At 46.0% G+C, this 23,825-nt stretch overlaps 1 protein-coding gene and 1 pseudogene across 2 annotated transcripts; both read left to right on the plus strand.

The window, feature by feature from the left end:
* Positions 1 to 945: 945 nt before the first annotated feature.
* gpatch1 (G patch domain containing 1) lies at positions 946 to 10,237 on the plus strand. The gene is made up of 20 exons (XM_083997913.1): positions 946 to 1,028; positions 1,745 to 1,879; positions 2,048 to 2,133; positions 2,390 to 2,550; positions 2,676 to 2,773; positions 2,989 to 3,047; positions 3,167 to 3,409; positions 3,491 to 3,638; positions 5,445 to 5,524; positions 5,610 to 5,826; positions 6,486 to 6,869; positions 6,961 to 7,139; positions 7,417 to 7,544; positions 7,627 to 7,715; positions 7,867 to 8,045; positions 8,159 to 8,468; positions 9,016 to 9,075; positions 9,603 to 9,718; positions 9,823 to 9,965; positions 10,106 to 10,237. The coding sequence occupies exons 1-20, from the start codon at positions 959 to 961 to the stop codon at positions 10,137 to 10,139; spliced, it is 2,919 nt and encodes a 972-aa protein (XP_083854039.1). The 5' UTR covers positions 946 to 958; the 3' UTR covers positions 10,140 to 10,237.
* A 10,027-nt stretch (positions 10,238 to 20,264) lies between these two features.
* On the plus strand, positions 20,265 to 23,235 carry LOC311008152 (annotated as a pseudogene). The gene is made up of 11 exons: positions 20,265 to 20,285; positions 20,474 to 20,584; positions 21,054 to 21,142; positions 21,222 to 21,285; positions 21,842 to 21,980; positions 22,054 to 22,183; positions 22,278 to 22,439; positions 22,510 to 22,592; positions 22,662 to 22,730; positions 22,883 to 22,981; positions 23,110 to 23,235. The product of its transcript is annotated as an uncharacterized misc_RNA (transcript).
* The last annotated feature ends 590 nt before the right edge of the window (positions 23,236 to 23,825 follow it).

Consider the following 23,825-nt stretch of genomic DNA (forward strand, 5'->3'; position numbering starts at 1 on the left):
CAGGTGGATTTGGGGTCATAAACCAGTGACAAAAGTAACAACACAGACATGCAATTTGATAACATTTGATATCCGGTATTCCCAGACCCCATTTTCAGAGGGCTGTTGTAACACTTTAAGTTTTAACCTGGCCCGCTTATTTTTCCAAAGAAAAGAGGACAGAACTATTAAGAACAGAAATTGATTTGCGTGTTAAAAGGATTGGAATCATTGGAAATGGGTACTGTAACCATAGACTTAACACAAAGTCGCACAGATTGTCTACAGGCTTAGACTTTCATCACAGACTCAATATGATACATGACTAGGCTACAGACTACACTCACTCTCTACAGACTATCTACAGACTCTAGATTCACTAGCCTACATGCTTAGGCTACTACAAATTCACTGCAGACTCACTGCAGACTGTGAGAATGAGCAACTTTGTCAAGGAGGCAATAATTTCTCACCAGGACACAGACTCAGTGTGACATTACAGTGACAATTTGGTTTATTTGAAGTGAGGTGAGGTCATTAGCCATAGTTAGTGTTTAACCCGTTGTAACATCATCAGTCTGGAGAATCCGGAGTGGAGTGATGAATTGCTGTGGATCATCAGAAAAAAGGTTTTCATCCACTTTAATAGTAAAACCTGATCTGAAGTGATACAGCAGTGGAAAACATGTGGTCGAGGTTGATCAGATAAAACATTGGAAAATTGAGTAAAGATGTTGACATTTTTTCGGTCTGACTATGTTAAAGCCCGACCAACATTTGCCAAACATGTTTAAAATCAATATGACGCTGCTCCACCTGACTCCAGGTAAACATTAACCATTTACATCTTTTTACACTGTTGTAGTTACACGTTGCTACCACAGGATGCCGCCATTTAATTTTGGGAATGCTGCTTTCATATTTGACGCTTCGCCTCGTATGTGTGTTCCTCTGCGGTTCCCGTAATTGTAGTACAAACATGGCGTCCGACAGTGATAGCGACGAGGACTTTGTGACTTATGGAACTCCTCTGGAGCCTCTGGAGGAAGGTAGATTTGATTTCAGTGCCTCGACCACCCGACCGCTGGTACCGACACACGTCCTGGTTCTTGCAGGGGTTCAAGTATTAGTAGTAGTAGCATAGTTGAGCTGCACCAAGTCGCTACGGGCTGCTAAGCTAACGAGCAGATAGCTACCTGCAGGTCCGAGCTGTTAGCATTCCCTCCTTGGAAACCGAATCCGATCCACAATCCTTCTGTTTAACGGTCCCGAACGTGCGGGTTAACGTACCAACGGCTGTTTCCATTCATGTCCATTCATTCGAACCGCAACCTCCAGTTGTTTATCCGGTTGATAATACATTATTAAATGATTTCGTGTGAATCTTCCCTACACTTTGACGTGATATTTTATACATAAGATAATAATTACTAGTCTACTGAGGCACATTTTCCAGTAAGCGAGAGAATAAAGTAAACCAGATTTTTTTGTGTAAAGTTTGGTTCAGGGTGTGTGGGTGTTTCTTCTGTTATTAAACTCACTGTAAAAGCTGTGTCAGCGATGAAGCAGCAGCTGTTTAACTTGAACAACTTTACTGTCAGACACATCATTTGTGAAACATACACAATAACTTATTAACATTCCACATATTCAACATACTGTACATATTCAACACCTAAATGAATAAGGTTAGATTCAGGATATAATATGATCTGTTGTGGTATGTGTGTGTATAATGTGTGAGTCTTTTATGTGTTTGCTGCAGATGAGCCTTTGAAGAAGCCCATCCCGCTCCATGAGCAGACAGTCAAAGATGAGAGGGGAAGATTCCAGAGGTTCCATGGGGCCTTCACCGGAGGGTTTTCAGCCGGTTACTTCAACACTGTGGGCTCCAAAGAAGGTCACTGCTGCGTCACCTGTGTCATTCTTTGGCTGATGTTTACATTATGATAAAATGTATCTGCTTATGTGTAAAATAATTATCTCCCGATGACCTCTTGTCTCAGTTTGTCTGAAACTTTGAATGAACATTTATTTAAAACGTGATTGTTTTGTGTTGTGTTTTCAGGCTGGGCTCCATCAACCTTTGTGTCGTCACGGCAACAGAAAGCTGGGGAACATCATACCCGGCCAGAGGACTTCATGGACGAGGAGGTAATACACAACACATAGAGGGGGAGGAAGAGACTCATGTTGAAGGAGTGTCCTCACTTCTTGACCCAAATAAAGATCACAGCTGCTGGTGTGTCGGGGTCAAGGCGCAGAGACACGACATTCCTCTGAGTAGAACATGGCACATTTGTCAAGAAACATTTTAGGATTATGGAGATTTCATGTAATAAGTTAATTTGTTTATCTGATACTAAATGAAAATAAATAAGTAACTATAGTTTGTGTGGTTGTGCAACAGGACTTTGGTGAGCACGGCATTGCTCCCAGAGAGATCACCACCAGTCAGGAGTTCACCTCCAGCCGCAGAGACCAGGCCAGAGAGAAGGCCAAGGCCGTCCACGCCCAGAGCGCCCTGATCCCTGGAGACACGCTGCTGGAGGAGCTGATCGCACCAGCCAGGTGACAGACCACACCCACAACCAGGGCCCCTTCACTGAGCACCAGGGGGGCCGATCGATGAGAGCCAAGGGCCCAGGTGACGTGTACACTGAGTTGCTCTGTGGCGTGTTGGTTTTGTCTCTCAGGTCTTCCATCGGTGTGGAGCTGCTGAGGAAGATGGGGTGGAAGGAGGGTCAGGGGGTCGGGCCTCGGGTCAAGAGGAAACCTCGTCAACAGCACACTGGTTCGTACAACATCACATGTTTGTTTATAAGTTGCTGAAGTGAAACTCCACCCATTTGTATGTTATATGTGCTGTGCAGTCTTGTCTGTGTGTATTATATGTTTTTGGGGCCAAAGATGAATTTCCGCAACAGTGGACAATAAAGATTTTCAATTTTCAATTCAATGTTGTGTTTACGACTTCCTGTGGTTTAGTTTGTGTTCTCCTGCTGACAGATGATGGAGCTAAAGTTTACGGCTGTGTGCAACCCCCTGCTGGTTCAGAGGAATCTGAGGTGAGATGCAGACATTGTGCTTTTCACTGCTGAGACACGAAGGCTTTAAATAAAGCTTTAATGTTGAAGCTGCTTTGTGGTTTAATATTAATATTTGACTTCCTGTCTCTGCCCAACAGGACGACAACGACGACTTTGCTCCAGAAAATGTGACCTTTGCCCCAAAGGATGTGACCCCCGTGGACTTTAACCCCAAGCTGGGGGTTCAGGGTCTGGGGTACCGTGGTCTGGACCCGGGTCTGGCACTGCTGGGCCAACGGGCCGCGGAGCACATTGACCTGTTCTCGCCTCAGTCTGAGACCAGGAGTCGACTGTTTGGAGACACACAGAGGCGCTCACGCAGAGGCGGCGTGGCCGGACAGGTGAGCTACCTCAAGTGTTTAAAAGCAGAGAGTTAGATGTTATTCTACTTTCGCTACATGCTGCTGATCTTTGACCTGTAGGCGTTTGGTGTGGGCGCCCTAGAGGATGATGATGAAGATGTATACCACAAAGACTCCATGTCCAGGTATGACACAGTGCTGGGAGGGGAGGAGCCTGGAGACGGACTATATGGCTGGACGGCGCCAAAGCAGTACACCAAGAGCAAAGGTAACACTGCCTACAGAGACCTGGAGAGTCTTTAGATGTATGTCGGAGAAGATAGTTGATTTAAAGGGATAGTTCAACATTTTGGCAAATTGGCCCATTGCCTTAATCGCTATAGTCATAGCCAGTGTTGTGCTAGTTGCTGAAAAATAGTAACTAGTTACAGTTACTAGTTACTCCATTAAAAAAGTAACTCAGTTAGTAACTCAGTTACTTAAACCAAAAAGTAATGCGTTACTAAGAAAGTAACTTTTTTCGTTACTTTAAAACGTTTTTTTTCCCAATGCTCCCATTGAATAAAGGTTGATTGAATTCCCCTCTAACCTCATTTCAGTTCTGTACTGATGCTGATGAAAAAACATCTGTTTATCTGTAAAATGTTACCATCATCATCATGCTGCATGATGAGCAAATACAGCAGCATGATGACTTAACAGAACTGCAAAAAAATCTTGAGGATACGTCTTGACCGGGTTACATTCAAGAACCTGTTTTCAGTGACGGTCAGTAAATTCACTCAAGCGGTAATTTTTTCCGATCGATCAGCTGTGTTTACTGTTTCAGGTGTCATAATTGGAGTCCGTCTGTCGCACTCCAACCGCTGCTGCTCGGGTGGAGTTGGTGCTGGTGTGTCTCGCTGTGACTCTCGAGCTGTGTCCCAGTTGAGGTGCTGCAGCCCCTGAACTGGGACACAGCTTCGGTCTCGGATGCTGCGTTTGCTAACGTTACCTTAGCTCGCCGTCATGCCGTGCCCAGAGAATCGCTCTGGCCCTGCTCTGACCTGTCCAGTCCTCTTCATGGAGCGTGTTTGATTACGTGTGGGACGCTAGAGGCACAGTCACACAGTGTCTGTGTGCTCTGTCTTTCAATTCAATTAAACTTTATTGATCGCTAAAATGTTACGGGAACTGTGTGCCGCTGTAAAACCTCACCAAAAGGAACGGAAAGGAACGGAGTAACGCAGCGTTTGGTAACGGAAACGGAGTTACTGATTTAAAAAAAACAACGCGTTACGTTATTAGTTACTGAAAAAAGTAACAGCGTTACTAATAACGCGTTACTACCCAACACTGGTCATAGCAGTAGGTGCGTTACCTTTATTTGTCGGTGCAAACTGTTTCTAGAACCCCCTTTCTAGAGGCTCATGGGATTTCTTGGTTTCCCTCATCAAACTCATCAAATACACAATCCAACAACTCCAAAACGCTCTGGTGGACAAGTTGTGACCTGCACATTCACCACACTATGAGATAATAACAAAACGTTACGAGACGGAGCCGTTTTGAAGTTAAATTCATGCAAAACTGCTGATGCATGTTGCCTTCAGGGACGGTTTTTCAGCAAGCAGTCTCTGTATTTACCTAGAAAACAACTCAGTCTCGTAACGTTACATTATTATCTCATAGCGTGGTGAATGTGCAGGTCACAACTTGTCCACCAGAGCGTTTTGGAGTTGTTGGATTGTGTATTTGATGAGTTTGATGAGGGAAACCAAGAAATCCCATTAGCCTAATAGCCTCCGTAGCATAGCTCTGAGCAGCTTGCGGCTCTCCTCTGCCGTTCTAAAAATAACTTGCACCGACAAATAAAGGTAACGAACGAACCTACTGCTATGACTATAGCGATTATGGCCAATTTTCCAAAATGTTGAACTATCCCTTTAAAACAACAACATTAGATCAGACAGTTTTTAAGTCTCAAAGGACCAACAAGTCAAATTAATTAGCTGCTTCTTTTAAACTCTAAACTCTGAATCTTCAACCAGGTTTAAAATAATGATGTGTTTTATTTATTTGTTGCTGTTTGTAGACAGAAGTAGAGATGCCTCATACCTTGGTAAAATCCTGGAGGGGTTCACTTTGTCCCAACGACCAGCTGAGGGAAAGACGGTAAGAAACTGTGAAGGCAGAGATGAACTCTGTCTCTGAGTCTGTCTCTGTGGAGGATAGACTAACACCTCGTGTCCCTACACAGATCTTCCCTCCTCCCGATCTCCCTCGGGACTACAGACCGGTCCGTCGTTTCCAACCATCCCTCAATGTCTCTGGTATGTCCGGGATCAGCCCTGCTCTGGCCGAGGCCCTCAGGGTCTCCAAGGGCCACATGGTCAAAGAGGAGCCTCAACAGGGAGGACGTCACCAGCTGGACTCCGGCCAGAGGAGGACCCTGCTGGGAGAGGACGCCCTGCAAGGTAGGAGGAGGTTCAGGTTTTTGTTGTTGTTAATCAAATGATTCTTGACTTTGAATCATTTGTCAATATTTTTTTCACAGTCACAATGTCTTAAAGGTTGGTTTAAATTATTATTATTATTATTATTATTCTTATTCTTCTTCTTCTTCTTCTTCTTCTTCTTCTTCTTCTTCTTCTTCTTCTTCTTCTTCTTCTTCTTCTTCTTCTTCTTCTTCTTCTTCTTCTTCTTCTTCTTCTTCTTCTTCTTCTTCTTCTTCTTATTATTATTATTATTATTATTATTATTATTATTATTATTATTATTATTATTATTATCTGAATAATTATCAACAGTTAGAAGTGAACAGATTTTTATTGGTGGCCACATGCCGACGTCACAGTCAGGGAAGTGGAGCTGAAACAATTAATTGAAAATGAATCTGCAACAAAACAATAAAAAGCAAAAATACCAAAAACCATGATTCACCATATTATTATGACTTAATAATAAATCTAACTGTTGTTATTTGAGTTTATGTCTAAGCACATCACATTCTTCAAACACAAGTTCCTGACTGAGTCCAAACAGGTTAGGACCTGAACTGATCTAAGGTCAGTGATGATGCTGAAACATTCAGGTGGCATCAGGTGTCTCTGTTCTGCTCCTGGATCTTGACCAGGTCCCAGTTCAGTCCTGGAGCTGCTGAAACCTGAAGACCGGGAGCGACTTCTCAACCTCCGCAGCACCTCCAACCGTCCCTCCAACCAGACTCCGACCACAGAGTCCAGAGATGTGCTGCGGCCAGGGGGGTCGTCGTCAAGGTCATCAACTCTGAGCAGTGCGGTGTCTTCCTCCCTGCAGCAGCAGCATCATCAGCATCATCATCATCAGCATCATCATCATCAGCAGGAGCAGCAGCAGCAGCAGCAGCAGCAGCAGCAGCAGGCTCTGGCAGCGTGGAAAGGCGTCCAGACATCTCAGACCTTCCGGCCGTTTGAGCAGACGCCGAGCAAACAGGCGCGCTACGAACTCTACCTGAGTCGCCTCAGACAGGGAGATAAAGGTAGGAGTGTCTGTCCCACACCAGCCCGTCACGTCACACACCGCTGGCAGCCTCGTGCAGGACTCACAGCTGAACCTGGTTTGTGTGTCAGATGCCCTGGAGCAGAGTCTGGACCCGGGGATGACGGAGTGGGAACGCAGCCGGGAGAGGGAGGAGTTTGTCCGAGCCTCCATCCTCTATAGACCCACCTCCTCCTCGCTCTCCTCCCGCTTCACCAGTGCCAAACAGCAGGAGGACGAGGACACCGTGGAGGTCCCCCAGGACCAGGAGGTAGGACAGTACCTGTGGACCACGCCCACTGACACCTGTTAGCTTATAGAAGTCTGTGCTCTGCTCAGGTTTAACTCAGTTTTCAGTCTTGCCACGGTGATTTACCCCAGTAACCAATTAATACCCAGTTGCTAAACAGATCCCCAGATACACAGTCATCCTGTCTACTGAAGCCTGACAAGGACAAGCGACATGTTTGGCATTTACATGTTGAGTTTATGAGTTTAGTGATAAAAGTGTTGTTGTCTGTTTCATGTTTGTTTTGCTGCATCATCAGGGAGACGTGGACGACAAACAGGCGGCTGTCAAGATGAAGATGTTTGGGAAACTGACCAGAGAGACTTTCGATTGGTATCCGGACAAACTGCTTTGCAAGAGGTTCAACGTCCCCGACCCCTATCCTGGGTATGACATCACTCTCATTTCACTCAGTGCGGTGTGTGTAGCACCTGTTCCTGTCTCTGACTCGCTCTGATTGGTCCTTCAGCTCAGGTCTGGTGGGTTTGCCCAAAGTGAAGAGGGACAAGTTCTCAGTCTTCAACTTCCTGACGGTGACAGAGAACAGAGACGTGACAGGTGGGTTTACTGACCGGCACTAGTTCACATCAGTTCACCTTAGATCCCTCTCTGCATTTCCCTTTTTCCCCGCAGAACTTTTTCTCCTGCTCATTTTTAAATCAACATGTTCTCTCCTGGTAACATGACCTCAATTCCTCCTCCACCTCAGCTCCTCCAAAGCCTCTGGAGCCGGTGAAGAAGTCGAGGTGGGACATGTCAGCCCAGCAGCAGCAGGGGGAGGAGAAGAAGGAGGAGGAGAGAGACGCTCTCAGCGACATGCTCAGCTCTGTGAGAGAACAAACTGAGACAAAACAGGATCAAAGCGCAACTGCTGCTCCACCTCCACAGGTACAGGTGTCCAGACTCCGCCCACCGAGGGTTCGGTCATTAAGGGGTCGAGATCAGGACACGAGAATCTAATTGGTTCCTTGTAAAGCCACTAAACTGTTTTCTGTCCACAGACACAGCAAAACTCAGACAAGAGGAAGGAGAGTGATGAAGAGGAGGAGGAGGAGGAGGAGGAGAGCAGGCCTCCTATGGATCTGTTTAAGGCCATCTTCGCCGGCTCCTCTGATGAGAAATCCTCTTCATCAGAGGGAGAAAGTGAGGAAGAGGAGGAAGACACAAAGGAGGAAAAGGGGAAAACGGAGCCACAGGCTGTGAATCTTTTCAACATCTCAAACGTCACCACCACCTCCGTTACCTCAGCAACCTCCTCCTCCACCGCCACCTCAGTTCCCTCATCCACCTCGAAACCCCACCAGCTGACAGGTAACCTTCCTCTTTCTTCCTCGCGGCCTTTTACAAACATAAACACTATCCATAAACTCAGGGTGCATTGAGTTTAACCACCTCTGACCTGAACGTAGAACCTCTTTAGTTCCTTTATCTTATAAGCCAGAAAAACCGTCAGCATCAAATCTTTACAAGCTGTGTGTGGCGTTTGGTTACAGTGGGAGTTCTGAGGCACCACACCATGTTTCAGACCTGTTCGCTGTAAGTCTGGTGGTTTTCCCACACGAGTACTATTCATGTAGCTGATCTGATCTCGGCCTCTCGGAGGAGGCCGTCTCAGTCAGTCACAGATTCTCGCCCCATTGCAAAAACGACACAGGAAGGTTTCAGTCATGGTCACTGCTAAAACCTTAAGTCTGACTTTGGTGGAATAACCCGAAGAGTTTATTACAGACATTTGGCATACCTGTGTGTTATTCTTTTACCTTTGTCCTCAGACCTGACTCATTAATGAACTGACAGCAGGTGTGACATGCTGTGACATCATAACTTCTCTCTCCCTTTCTCTGTGTTTGATTGTCAGCTGTGGCTTCGTCTCAGGAGGAGTTTGGTCCGAAGCTGCCGCCTCCATCAGCTGCTCTCAGTGAGTCCACAGGATCAGCAGACAACAGAGTAGCACTGTAACAACAAGCAGGATGTTACGGCTGCTCAAACATTTTACAGTCATACTGTTATTATACAGTTTATCATCACAACCTGCTCTGCTATGAACAGAGAGAGAAACCAGCCAGTGAGAGAGCAGGTCACAGGTTACCTAGGTTTCTCGATACAGCCATTCCCATATTACTGACCCAACACTTCCTTGTTGTCTACAAACCATCTGTTAGTCCGTCTCTGAACTCCCTCCCTCTGTCTGTGTCTCTCGGGTCATTTGTTCCAACTGAGAGAAAATTTGTAAATGAACAAAAAAATAGTAAGTAGTAAAAAAAGTTTATTTTGAAAAAGGATCAAACAAGCAGGGGTAAACAGAGACTTAGTTGGGGACTGTTACAGCAGATGAATCCACATACACTGCTGTAGTAGGTATTTTAGGCTGCAGAGCAAGGTATGAGTGAGTGTAAACCAGTGAAAACTTGACTGAACTTCACCTGTTGTTCTTTACCTGTTCAGTCAGAGGACGGCCGTCCTCCCTCTGCTCCCCCAGCGAGGAGGAGAGACCCAGGAGGAGGAGCAGAGATAAGAAACACAAGAACAAGAAGCAGCACAAACACAAGAAGGAAAAAAAGGTGACATGATAAGAAAGAAAAGATGAATGAAATCGACCCGTCTGACTCTTACTCTGACAACTTCTTCTTCTTTCTCCTCCTCTTCTTGTTTGACTGTTCCACAGAAGAAGAAACACAAGAAGCACAAACACAAAGCAAAACAGGAGAAGAAGAGTAAGAAGGAGGAGTCAGACAGCAGCTCGGAGGACAGTGACGAGGACGGGGATGGTGGAGATGAACAGGTGTTGACGGGGGAGCTGCTCAAAAGGTTAGAGGTCACACAGACACTTAAAGTGACGTCAATAACCACAAAGTGATGTGTTGCAACAGCTTAAAACACATGTAACTGTTCATTCAAGTACATACAGTCAGACATTTATTTTCTTTGATGTGTTTGTGTTTTTACAGACTGAAGAGTGCGCGATCTCATCAAACTTGGTGAACCAGCAGGACGTTTGTCCTCCGTGAGGACGACCAGCTCCGTCTGCTCTGCACTCACTGCATTTTATTGTGATTCTTATTTTGAATAATAAAATGTTTATCCATAAGTCAATATTTTGTATTTTTCTTAGAGATGCTTTCTTACACACTTCTTGTTTAGTGAGTTGTGACGCATTCGGTGTCGTTGGAAGAATGAGGAGAATAAAGAGCGGATGGGTAAGGAGGGAAACGGTCAGGTACAGGATGGAGGATGACGAGGATCTGCCTGTGTTTGATGTTTGACACAATAGTTCCTCACGCTACTTTGAGAAGCTTTTGAATCTCATTTTAATAGTAGTTCTAGTTTTGTTGTTGCAGTTATTTAAAACCAAAGGGACAAAGCAGATGACGTGTTGTTTACAGTAGATACATTGTCTATTGGTTTATTCTGTTACTTTTAGTTGGTCCAGAATCTAGATGATAATTAGTCTCCCACTATATCACTCACACAGCGGATATATCGGACTAGTTTGTAGTCTGGAATTTTCTTAAATTTCAGATTAAAGAGAATAGATGGGTAAAAACATGCCAGGCTGATAAAAGGATCATGTAAACAACACACTGCTGCAACTGAGCAGCTCTTTGAGGTTTAATGTAGTGTTTCTCTGTTAGTTTCTGACTTTGCCAAATATAAATTGAAAGATCAGAAGAAACATCTGTTGTCTGCTTCCATGGCCTTAACCACTGCATCTACAACAAAAAAAGTTCTCACATCTAGTTGTTCAAGTGTATACGGATTAGAAAATTAAATACGTTTATAGTAGGTGTGTGAATTTTGGCAGCATTATTGGCAGTAATAGAGGGCCGCAAAAGCAGATTTTAGGATTCATGGGCTTGGCGCTGCTGTCAGGCTCATTTCCCCGTGATCGTCCATCACACTCGAAATCTTCTAATGTCCCACAGCTCGTGAAGGCCCCGTCGGAAGTTGCCAGGGGGACTGTTGCTGTGGTGACCGCCACGCCACATGGGGAGAAAACTCTGTTCTCTAACGTCAACTCTTTACGCACAGTTTATGAAATGTCAACAAATATCGACCCGCTGTCAGTGGAGGAGGAAGAGGAGGAGAGGGAGGAGGAGGAGGGAGGTGCAGCAGCAGACTTGAACCGACTGTCTCAGGTAAAACCAAAGGCAACTGAAGGTTAATTCATCAGTCAACCCAGCAAGTAGCCAGCAGCTAGCAGGACGGCGGTGCGTTTATTGACAGTGGTCAATAAACAGAGAGGGGAAAAAAATCTTGTAATGTAAATATAAATAGCAGAAACTGAAGTCTGTACCAAATAACCTGACGCAATGATGTAACGTTAAAACATAAATGAACATAGTACTAAACGGGTACAAAAAATATAAATAAAGTCAGTATTACCGTAGTGGTATGGACAAGACGAAAGCAGAGGCAGCTGCGAATCTAATCCACTAAATTTTATAATAAAAGACTATTAACTTCCTTAGAGCTTCCTCTGTAGATGGTCATTGCTGGTGATTACGAATATATTATAAATGTGACCGGCACTAGGATTACTTGTGTATGACAACGCCACTCTCTTTAAAGGGGAGAGACCCTGGACTACACGCAGTGTGAATAATTTACAGCAACCACTCCCCACTCAGGTTAATACCTATTAGGGCAAGGACAAGCAGAGGCTCTTGAAGTTGTACAAAAATAAAGTTTATTTTAACAATATCCCCTCAACAATAAAATCAATACTTTTGTATTTGATAAGGCTGATACCTAGAGTTGGACACACACATAACCAGGTGAATACTGTTATGTATTTAAAGGTTCGAAGGCACTGCACACTTCAAAGACACTGCACACTTAAAGGTTCAAAGGCACTGCACACTTAAACAGCTCAAAACACTGTATACTTAAAGGTTCAAAGGCACTGCACATTTAAACAGCTCAAAACCACTGTATACTTAAAGGTTCGAAGGCACTGCACACTTCCAGAGTAAACATTAAATTCTACGACACCATGGAAAGGTGGATGGTCACAACTATCAAGATAAGCGCAACAAAACAAAAACAAAAATGGAGACACTAATTATAAGGATTTCTGGGAGGAGAGAACAATGGCTGCCCTGCCGACGTGTGTCGCCAGTTCAGCCTACAAGACAGAATAAATACATTACAAGAAATTCAACAGTATTATTAAAACTGACCCAGATGATACCCATGCCCAGTCTCTCGTACCTGCTTTGAGCTAAGCTGTAGCGCATCCAGGTAATACAGTAGATAGACTGGGACAGCTAATGCTGCTTGTCATAAAGTGCTGATGATTAATATCTACAAATATAACAGGAAATACAAAGTTAAATAAACCACCGAATGTACAGCAGCAGACAGGTGGCAACATCATATTAGGTGGACATATTATTAGTAGCTCCCACCTTAAACTGCTACGAGGTAAGGCCTACAGGTACGAGGTACGATGCAGTTTAACCCTCATGGCACCAACAGACACACTAAAATGCACTGAGAAGTAATATAACAGGAAATACAAAGTTAAATAAACCACAGAATGTACAGCAGCAGACGGGTGGCAACATCATATTAGGTGGACATTATTAGTAGCTCCCACCTTAAACTGCTACGAGGTAAGGCCTACAGGTACGAGGTACAATGCAGTTTAACCCTCATGGCACCAACCGACACACTAAGAATGCAAGGAGAGGTAAATAATCTAAACTCAACATTAAACACAAGCATATAGACCCAGAAAAGTGTTTGTACCTCTTTTCTTCTCAGACCTGCGACGCCGGCAACAGGAGCATGGACGAGGGTGAGCTACGAGAACAAACGTGGACTTGCAAAGTCCCGCGAGATCCTAGTCTCATGTACTGTGAGGCTGCTGTTGCTAGGTTCCCCACCTGGTGACCTGGGTCCTAGCGTCCCATATGTTACATACACCCCCACTTTAAAAGGTCGCCGTCCCGGTGACATAACTCACTTTACTTAGCAGGAACATTAGTCTCGTGGCCTGTGTGCTAAAGGGTCTGGGGGCCGTTGGGCTAGGGGTTGGGGTAGACGGAATGGGTTTGAATGCTGCCCAGCTGTGGTTCGGTGGGAGCGTCGTATCATCTCTGGTCCCAACAAGAACTGGAGGGCTGTTTCTGGCCCTTCAGGAGAGGGTGGATTGCTCTCTGGGAGACCTGCAGGTTCTTCCATGGACACAAGGCCAGTCTCTGGGGGCTGGGGGTCTGGGGCTGGCTCCTGTTCGGCAATAGAGCTAACGTTACAGGGGGAGCTGATGAAACCTGACAGAAGGCTGCTGTTGCTGTCCTCATCCTCGCTAGCGTTTCCTAAGGGGGGGGTTTCATCCCTCTGTCTGGGGGGAGGGGGGGCCACTAGTGGTTCTGAGACCAGCACGCCTCTCTCAGTGATTGGTCTTAGTTCAGAGCGATGAACAGTTTTCTGCTGTTCTGGGTTGGATCGGGACTGGATCTTGTATACTGTACCGACATTATCCAGGCATTTCACCACTTGGTAGACTGTTGATTCCCAGACATCTTGGATTTTTCTACGTCCTAGTACATGGTTCTTCCGATAGACCAGAGTGCCAACTGGAAGGATGGCTGTGGTTGTTGGAGGTTGACGCTGCTCTCTGGCTGTGGCAGCTGCCTCCAAATGCTTTTTAGCTGCCACATACACAGAAGCCAAGTGATCTTGATGCTTGGTGACCCAGTCATCTGGTGTGATTGAAGCTGGCTCCTCATCCGCTTGCCCCAGTAGTAGGTCAACAGGTAGCTGGGGTTTCTGACCAAACATCAGTTCGTATGGTGAATGACCTGTTGACTGGTGGACTGTTGTATTGTAAGCAAACACCAACTGGGGGAGCAATTGAGGCCATTTTCGCTTTTTCTCTCCTGGGAGGCAGCGCAAAAGATCAAAGAGGGTTCGATTAAACCTCTCGCATTGTCCATTTCCCTCCGGGTGGTAAGGGGTCGTCCTGCTTTTTGCAATCCCATACAGCTGGCAAAGGCGTTTGAGTAGTTCACCTTCAAAGTTGCGGCCTTGGTCCGAATGAATTCTTTTAGGCACTCCATAGGTGTAAAACCATTTTTCCGTGAGGATTTTAACAACAGTATGGGCCTTCTGGTCGGATGTTGGATATGCTTGAGTGAATTTGGAGAAAACGTCGGTCACGACCAAGACATGCTCTCTCCCATCACTGGCTCTTTCCAAGGTGGTAAAGTCAATGGCAACGACCTCTAAAGGTTTGGAGGCCGTCAGATGTCCCATGAACGTCCGGACTGAGGGCCGCACTGCTTTGGCAATGATGCAACGTTCACACTCTTTGCACCACTGGTCAATGTCTGAACGCATATTTGGCCAGTAGCATCTTTCTCTGACCAAGGCTGTCGTCCTTTCTGCCCCCTGGTGGCCGTGATTGTCATGTAAACTGGTCAGTACTTCTGCTTGTAATGCTTTTGGTAATAGCAGCTGGTGAACTGTCTGTCGGCTTGGGGGCATCTGTACCTCTCTGTAAAGCACATTGTCCTTTTCCTTGATTCTCCTCCATTGTCGGACAAGCTCCAAAACCTGGTTGGGTTCTCTAGACCGTTCTGCTCTGTTTGGGGGGCGTCCTCTCCTCCAGTAGGGGAGAAATGCTTTGACCACTGGGTCTGTGGCTTGCAGGGCCTGCAGATCAGCCTTCTCCCGCACCGGCGCTGCGTCCACTGCCATGACGTTACCAGTGAGCTGTGGTTGTGTGGGAGAGTACTTTTTGGGGCCAGTCATTTGTGATGGGATGTTAAAACCAGGCACAATGTCAGAAATGGAATGTACTGCTGGGGTGTTCGGTTGACGGGAAAGGGCATCAGCATTACGGTTGGCTGCTCCGGGGCGGTATTTAATGTCAAAGTTGAAACTGGCCAATTCGGATGCCCACCGTTGCTCTACAGCTGCTAGCTTGGCCGTCTGGAGGTAGCTCAGGGGGTTGTTGTCTGTGTACACGGTGAAAGCCGTCCCCAGAAGGTATTCCCTGAACTTTTCCGTGATGGCCCACTTCAAAGCAAGGAATTCTAATTTCATGGAGCTGTAGTTTGACATGTTTCGTTCACTTGGTCTAAGCCCCCGGCTGGCAAATGCGATTGGCCGACGGGCTCCATCCTGTTCTTGAGCAAGTACTGCACCCAGGCCCTGGTGGCTGGCATCCACTTCTAGGATAAAGGGCTTCTTGAAGTCGGCGTAGCCAAGGACAGGAGTAGTGACAAGCTTGTTTTTAAGTGTCTGAAATGCTTTTTCACATGACTCACTCCACTGTCCTTCCAACTTGGCACTGACCTTTGACCTTGGTTTTTTCTTGCTTCCTTCTAGCTCTCCAACCAGTCGATGAAGCGGGGCTGCATGCTTTGCGAACCCTTCTACAAAACGCCTGTAGAAGGAGGCAAAACCCAAGAAGCCGCGTAATTCAGTGACGGTGGATGGGCGCTTCCACTCTGCCACTGCTCTGGTCTTCTCTGGGTCGGTTGCCACACCAGCAGGGGAGATGATATGACCAAGGTATCGCACCTCCCGCTGAAAAAAATGGCATTTAGACATCTTCAGTTTCAGGTTATGCTGCTGGAGCCGACTCAGGACCATCTCCAACCGCTGCAGGTGTTGACTGAAGGATGTGGAGAAAATTATGATATCGTCCAAATACAGCAGCAATGACTGAAAACTCTGATCCCCGAAGATACGTTCCATTAGGCGCTGGAAAGTTCCTGGCGCATTACAAAGTCCAAATGGCATTCTGTTAAACTCGAAGAGGCCAAACGGGGTGCAGAATGCCGTCTTCTCTTTGTCTCTCTCTGACATTGGCACCTGGTTGTATCCACTTGCCAAGTCGAGCGTTGAGAACCATTTGGCACCAGTAAGAGCATCCAAAGATTCTTCAATGCGCGGCAGTGGATATGCGTCTTTCCTCGTCTTGGCGTTGAGTTGTCGATAATCGACACACAGCCGGATGTCACCACACTTTTTCTGGACAACTACGATGGGGGAGGAGTAAGGGCTGGAGCTCACTCTCACAATCCCTCGCTGTAACAGTTCTTGTATGTGGGACTTGACAAGTGAAAATTGAGATGGGGGGAGACGGCGGTACCGCTGACGAACAGGGGTGTCATCTATCAGCGGGATCTCGTGGTAGATCAGGTCAGTACAGCCCAAATCCCCATCATCCAGGCTGAATGCGTCTTGGTACTTTGTCAGCAAACTCTTGGCTGCTTGTGCATCATTAACAGGGAGATCGGGCCAATTCAGTTCACTCAGGCCAGGGAGGGGGTGGGGGGGGGAGGCCTCTACTGCCGTAGACTGGATGAATACCACCTGGCGGCCTTCGTCCTGTGTCTGCTCCTCCACCTGTACAGCCTGGGAAGAGGAATGCAGATCGGCCAAATGTAACGTCCCCAACACTGTTTTTGATCTCAGCCACTGGTCTTCCTCACCAACATTAACAACAGGGATGTTGACAGTTCCTCTGGAAACAGTGAGGAGGGCGTTAGATATGAGTAGGTTCATGGGTAACCGACCTTTTCCATAGGGCAAAGGCTCCAGCAATACAGTACCAAGGGCTGGGCCTGGGCCTTGGTTGCAGGTGGCCTGGACGAACTGTAGGGAGCCCGCTGGTATCCGGATTGCCGGTCCCGGTGGTGTCACAGCCTCCCCTACATGGCCGGTCTGCAAGAGGCGGTCCATCTGTTGGTACTCTGACAATGCACGCCCCCATTCCCTCTCAGCTTGTTTTACTAGAGGAGAAGAAAAGAGATTGTCACCATGTTCCCTGAATAATACAGAGTAGCAGCCACTGATAATGTTCATTCCCAACAGACCAGGTACTACAGTTTTCCTTTGTTGGGAAGCTGGATCAGGGGGGTCTTTTACCACCAGGATGCCCATCTGTGGGAGGGTGGTGCCGAGGACTTCAACATCTAACTCCACATACCCCAAATATGGAATATCTAATCCATTAGCTGCTGTTAATTGGAGCCAGGTACAAGATTTCAGTTGCTCATTTGTTTGTGGCATCAGATACTGTTCAAAGAAAGCCTGTGTTACAGTAGTTACCATTGATCCAGTATCAAGTAAGGACGGCACCTCTACCCCCCCTACTCTGATCTTTACTACTGGGCAGCGTCCAATTAGCCGGGATGCCAGACTTGCCTGTTTTGAACCCACAAATCCCCCTTCTGGTATCGGGTTCCCAACACCAGAGGGCGCTAGTTTTCCTGCTGCTCCACTGCATTCACTCTTGCTCCCACCCATTGGCCCCGTCCCCGTGATCCCACCCCCCCAAGGAGCCCACCCATTTCAACCCGACAAAATCTAGCAATATGACCTGCCTTGTGACACCGCATGCATATTGGTTTTCCATCTGGCTGGAACTGGTATTGTTTTGGCCTGCTGCTGCTGGGGGGATCCTGGGGGCTTGTATAATTAGGGGCATTGGAGGAAGAGCCTAAGTGTTTAAGAATGGCATCTAGCTGTACTTGCTGTTTACGTAAACACTCCTTCAATTCTGCCAGCTCATCACTGGACCTAGCAGCAATGGCGTTGGTGTCGACATCACCTTGACCTAATCCTGAAGCATTTGAATCACAGGAGTATGCTCGTGCTCTTTGTCCACAAGCAGGGGGCCCTCGTTTTTCCCATTTAATAGCTGCATTACGTACATCTTTGAAGGAATGGTTAGGATGTTGCCGAACCAAGTGGGCCAAGTCACGCTGTAATTTGGTGTCACGTACGTTTTCAATGAATGTGTCACGAATCACCAAATCTGAATTTGAAACCCCCCTTGGATCTTTACTTTCAAGTAGTTCCATCAAATGCAACAAAGCATGGGAAAACTCACGTATGGACTCATTATCCTGTTGCCGGCGTTGAAAAAATTGTCTCTGTAAGCTCACATATGTTTGATCACACCCAAAATTATCAAGCAGTATTGTGAAAATAGCCTCTGGTGTGGCTCTATCAGTTGGAGAGCTAAATTTTACCTCCCGCTTAGCTTCCCCATCTAGCAGATCACAAAGAAATGTTGCTTGTTCAACCTGTGTGTGCTGCACAGACAGTGACTTTTTTGCTTCTTCTACCCAGTCTTCTACAGTTAACCCATCCTGAGCTATATCTCCTGAAAACCGTGGACATTTCCTCTCTCTTGGTGCATACATGTACACCCGCCCCGTTGAATCACTACTGACATTATTAGTTACTACACGGCTAGATGGCCCAGGGGCCTCTACATTTACTGTTCCGTTTCCCCCATCTTTGAGTCTATTATTTTCTGCTTTTAGTTGCTGAACAAGTTCAGTCAAGGCTCTGATTTGTTCCTCTGATTCAGACATTTTAATTGACTTTCTCAAAAAACAAAAAACAAAAAACAACACCCAACAATCAATTCTTGGACATGGGTAAGCGAACCCCCCCCAAGAATAATGTCTTTGTCCACTGTGTTTGTAAAACGCTGGTGGTTCGGCGTTGCAGCTAGAGGGCGGTGTTGCAGCTAGAGTGCGGTGGATGTCCTCTGGATCTCCTCTTGGGCAACCACTGTCCTCCTCCTCCACCCCCAACCTTTGCTACCTTAGTGCCTCCAAATAAATAAAAAAAAACCAAAAACAAAACACACACAAAAAAAAAAAAAAAGCCTCCGCTATCCTGCCGACAACGCCAAATGTGACCGGCACTAGGATTACTTGTGTATGACAACGCCACTCTCTTTAAAGGGGAGAGACCCTGGACTACACGCAGTGTGAATAATTTACAGCAACCACTCCCCACTCAGGTTAATACCTATTAGGGCAAGGACAAGCAGAGGCTCTTGAAGTTGTACAAAAATAAAGTTTATTTTAACAATATCCCCTCAACAATAAAATCAATACTTTTGTATTTGATAAGGCTGATACCTAGAGTTGGACACACACATAACCAGGTGAATACTGTTATGTATTTAAAGGTTCGAAGGCACTGCACACTTCAAAGACACTGCACACTTAAAGGTTCAAAGGCACTGCACATTTAAACAGCTCAAAACCACTGTATACTTAAAGGTTCGAAGGCACTGCACACTTCCAGAGTAAACATTAAATTCTACGACACCATGGAAAGGTGGATGGTCACAACTATCAAGATAAGCGCAACAAAACAAAAACAAAAATGGAGACACTAATTATAAGGATTTCTGGGAGGAGAGAACAATGGCTGCCCTGCCGACGTGTGTCGCCAGTTCAGCCTACAAGACAGAATAAATACATTACAAGAAATTCAACAGTATTATTAAAACTGACCCAGATGATACCCATGCCCAGTCTCTCGTACCTGCTTTGAGCTAAGCTGTAGCGCATCCAGGTAATACAGTAGATAGACTGGGACAGCTAATGCTGCTTGTCATAAAGTGCTGATGATTAATATCTACAAATATAACAGGAAATACAAAGTTAAATAAACCACCGAATGTACAGCAGCAGACAGGTGGCAACATCATATTAGGTGGACATATTATTAGTAGCTCCCACCTTAAACTGCTACGAGGTAAGGCCTACAGGTACGAGGTACGATGCAGTTTAACCCTCATGGCACCAACAGACACACTAAAATGCACTGAGAAGTAATATAACAGGAAATACAAAGTTAAATAAACCACAGAATGTACAGCAGCAGACGGGTGGCAACATCATATTAGGTGGACATTATTAGTAGCTCCCACCTTAAACTGCTACGAGGTAAGGCCTACAGGTACGAGGTACAATGCAGTTTAACCCTCATGGCACCAACCGACACACTAAGAATGCAAGGAGAGGTAAATAATCTAAACTCAACATTAAACACAAGCATATAGACCCAGAAAAGTGTTTGTACCTCTTTTCTTCTCAGACCTGCGACGCCGGCAACAGGAGCATGGACGAGGGTGAGCTACGAGAACAAACGTGGACTTGCAAAGTCCCGCGAGATCCTAGTCTCATGTACTGTGAGGCTGCTGTTGCTAGGTTCCCCACCTGGTGACCTGGGTCCTAGCGTCCCATATGTTACATAAATATGAAGATGTTGGTGATGATGATGATTGTTGTAACAACAATATTATCATCATAATGGATAAATACAATAAGATACTTAATGTCCAAGAAAAATACAGATGTGGGTGTTTTACACTTGACACTCTGATAAACATGTGTTGGTTGACTGTACTACATGTTTTATATTTCACCTGAAACTGTGCCTGTTACGTGGCTTCCCTCCTGTGAGGAGACTGGCAGCATCATGTGTCATGCTAATATGCAGTTGGTCATACTGCTGAGCTCTCTGATGTGTTCACTGACCTGCAGGTTCCAGTGAAGGTGTTGCAAGCTCACAGTGGCACCGTTACTGCTGCTCGACTCTGTTTCAACGACAGACATCTCCTCAGCTGCTCCTCAGACTGCACAGCCATCCTCTGGGTAAACAACTGCAAACAACCACAAACTCCTGCTGCGGCTCTTTAATTCCTCCACCCTCACTGTACGGTCATTTCAACCCCCACATACACCCACTTATGTTCTCATATTTGATTCACCATGACTTTTTGAATTTATTTATTATATTACTTTTTTCCAGAAGTGCAGAAGTTTGCATTTAGCTTCACCAGCTGGTGGCTGTTTAAAAACACAAGGCTGTGACTCAAAAACAATACATACATGTTATAAATATATGATGAAAAATCATATGAATAAATATATATATATATATATATATATATATATATATATATATATATATATATATATATATATATATATATATATATATATATATATATATATATATATATATTATATTATATTTTTCAATTGGTTAATACTCCCTCACTGATCAGCTGTGATGCTGACAGAAAGCTGCTGATGTCCTGTTGACCTTTGACCTGTGCAGGATGTGGAGAGCTGCCAACCTCTGAGGAAGTTTGATGGAGTTCATGAAAAAACCATCACTGAATGTGCTGTGATCCCAAACAGCAACAGGTGAGCATGAGCTGAAACACACACCTTCTTCGTCATCATTATCCTCATCCTCATCCTCGTCACTCTGTGTGTACATCAGGATGATCACAGTCTCCTGGGATAAGACGATGGTGGCCTGGGACTTGGAGACAGGACAGACTCTGGTGAGTTTTCTGCTGCACAGTTGTACTCTGGGGTTTCAAACTGGCAACCTCCCACGGCCCCGGTCCTGTTCCTCTGGACTGAAGAGATGATTACTACTGATGTCAGGAGGCTCTTGTCTGCTCTCTTACTCTGTTCTCTGTTGTTGTGTTTCATCTTTTGTTTCCTTTTATTTCATAAACAAATGTGAATTAATTTAAGACAAAAAGTTTTGTTTTGTTGGAAAATGAAAGAAGATGACAATTACTTCAAATAAAAAGTTTTTGTATCTAAAAACAATGATGTGGGAACCACACTGCTGCTAAAATCATTCTAGTAGAGAAGAAGTGACATGGTTCATTAAGTTTATTAATAGACTGCTTTACTGATAGAACAATAGTATTGATAAATTATTGATCGTAATTGATCCTTTGAAGTCTGATCTGAAGATATCACGTTGAACTCTGTGCTTTACATTTTCACCTCACTCACCAAGCACCTGATCAACAAAACTTAACCAACACAGGTCTATGAATTGATTGAACTTACACTGACTGAGCTCTGACCTCCGTCCTACAGTGGAAGTGGAGTCACGGCGGCCTGCTGACCTCCTGCAGCGTCTCAGCTGACAGCCGACTCATTGTCTGTGCTGCTGATCCTCAGAACGGCATTTACATCAGTGATGCAGCGAGCGGACAGACACTGCACCATGTCAGCGGTACGACAGCGGTACAACCTGGTGTCTGTGTTAGTTTTTTTTTTTACGAAGGTGAATCCGTCTCCCCCTCCAGGTCATCACCGCTCCACCATAACACGCTGCAGGTTCGACCCTCAGAGTCAGCGAGTGGCCACAGTGTCAGCGGACCGCAGCATCCGGCTGTGGGACGTGCTGGTCCAGAAGACCACGGTGTCCATCAACAGGTGAGACCAGACACAGAGAAGCTCCATCGTCAGGCTCCCTGTCTTATTGTCGTTTTGTGCCTCTCTCTCAGTACACATGGCAACGTCGTCTCCGACTGCTGCTTCACCAACAACGGGCACTTCCTCTGCACGGCATCATGGGACAAAACGCTGAAGCTGTGGGAGCTTCAGGCAGGGGGGTTTCGATCTCATGGCGGGACATTGCTGCAGAGAGGCCATGAAGGCAGCGTGAGCTGCTGCAGCTTCTCTGCTGATGGTGAGACCTCCGAGTGAGACTGTGATAGCTCAGGTCATGACCTCTGAGTAATCAACACCTGTTTCCTCAGCCAACCTGCTGGTCTCCGGCTCCTACGACAGGACTGTTGCACTCTGGGATATGTCGTCCCTGTGCCCCACACTCATCCTCAAGGTGGTGAAACTCATGGTGCTTCAATTCACATGTTGACATGACCAGTGACTGACAGTGTTTGTGTGACAGGGCCACGGTGACTGGGTGACAGATGTGTCAGTCAGCGCAGACAGGAAGTGTGTTGCCTCTGCCTCCAAGGTACTGGTCCAGTGAACAACTAATCCACCGCTCTGTAATGTACAATATGTTTCTGGGAGAAGAAAAATTGCAGATGTTAAACCAGATGTTGAGTTGATCTCAGACATTCACTATCCTGCTGCAGCTGTTTGACCCTCGGTGTGTGTCTGTAGGACGGGACTGTCAGGTTGTGGGATGTGGAGAACATGGAGGAGATCCCAGAGGTCATGGAGAAGATGACGACTGAAGAATCAGGGATTCACATCCTCAAGGTCGGGGTTATGGAGGCTGATGACATCATCACTCATCATGTTGTTATGTCACTGGAAGGTGTCTCTGTTTTGTAGCATCAGTTACAATTTATTGGCCTGTGTGTTTGTGTGTGTGTGTGTGTGTCCAGTGTGAGGAGTGTGGGAAGCCCTTCCCAGTGTCCAGACTTCAGACATCAGAGCTGCTGACTCAGTGCGTCTTCTGTCGACTCAGGTCACCGTCCAGATATCGACCACAGCCTCCACCTCTCATGTGACTTCCTGTCCAGGAGGTCAGGGGTCAACGGTCCACCACGGAGCAGCAGTTGGTCAGGACTCAGCATCTTGCCCGTGGACACAGGCAGAGTTTGGGGACAGTGACATTGACCTCCTGCAAACGCCCCCTACAGGCTCCAGTGTTCACTACACAGCAAACAACACACAACATGGTCACATGATGTTGCGCCTCCGGTTTGAAGCTCGTGAGGAGAGAGAGCAGTCACAGCATCACTTCATTCATCAACAGAATATCAATCAGCAGCCGTTCAAATTAGTTCATCCTGGAAATACTCTGATGAAGTAAAGTTTAAGGCCCAATTCCAATCCGACCCCTCACGGACTCACTGACTTAGAGGCGCATTCACGGGAAGTCCGTGAGTGTGTGAGGGCTGTTCCGTTGTCAGATCATCAAGTCAGTGAGTCAGTGAATGAGCCCTTACTGCCCCCTTACCGTAAGTCAGCACCGATGCTGACTTTGGGTAGGGGAATTACCCACAGTTCATAGCGTTGTGAAGTCAAACCATAACACATGGGATGCCGTCGGAACGCAAGTGTTAAAAAAAAAGTAAATTAACACAATTAGTCAGAG

This window comes from Trachurus trachurus (genome assembly GCF_905171665.1).
Source record: "Trachurus trachurus genome assembly, chromosome: 3".
NCBI lineage: Eukaryota > Metazoa > Chordata > Actinopteri > Carangiformes > Carangidae > Trachurus > Trachurus trachurus.

What these genes read in the sequence shown, in the direction of transcription:
- gpatch1 (XM_083997913.1), top strand. Translation starts at nt 959, where the DNA reads ATGGCGTCCGACAGTGATAGCGACGAGGACTTTGTGACTTATGGAACT. An exon ending in CACTGTGGGCTCCAAAGAAG is followed by an intron (nt 1,880 to 2,047) that starts GTCACTGCTGCG and finishes TTGTGTTTTCAG; the next exon opens with GCTGGGCTCCATCAACCTTT. An exon ending in GACCAGCTGAGGGAAAGACG is followed by an intron (nt 5,525 to 5,609) that starts GTAAGAAACTGT and finishes GTCCCTACACAG; the next exon opens with ATCTTCCCTCCTCCCGATCT.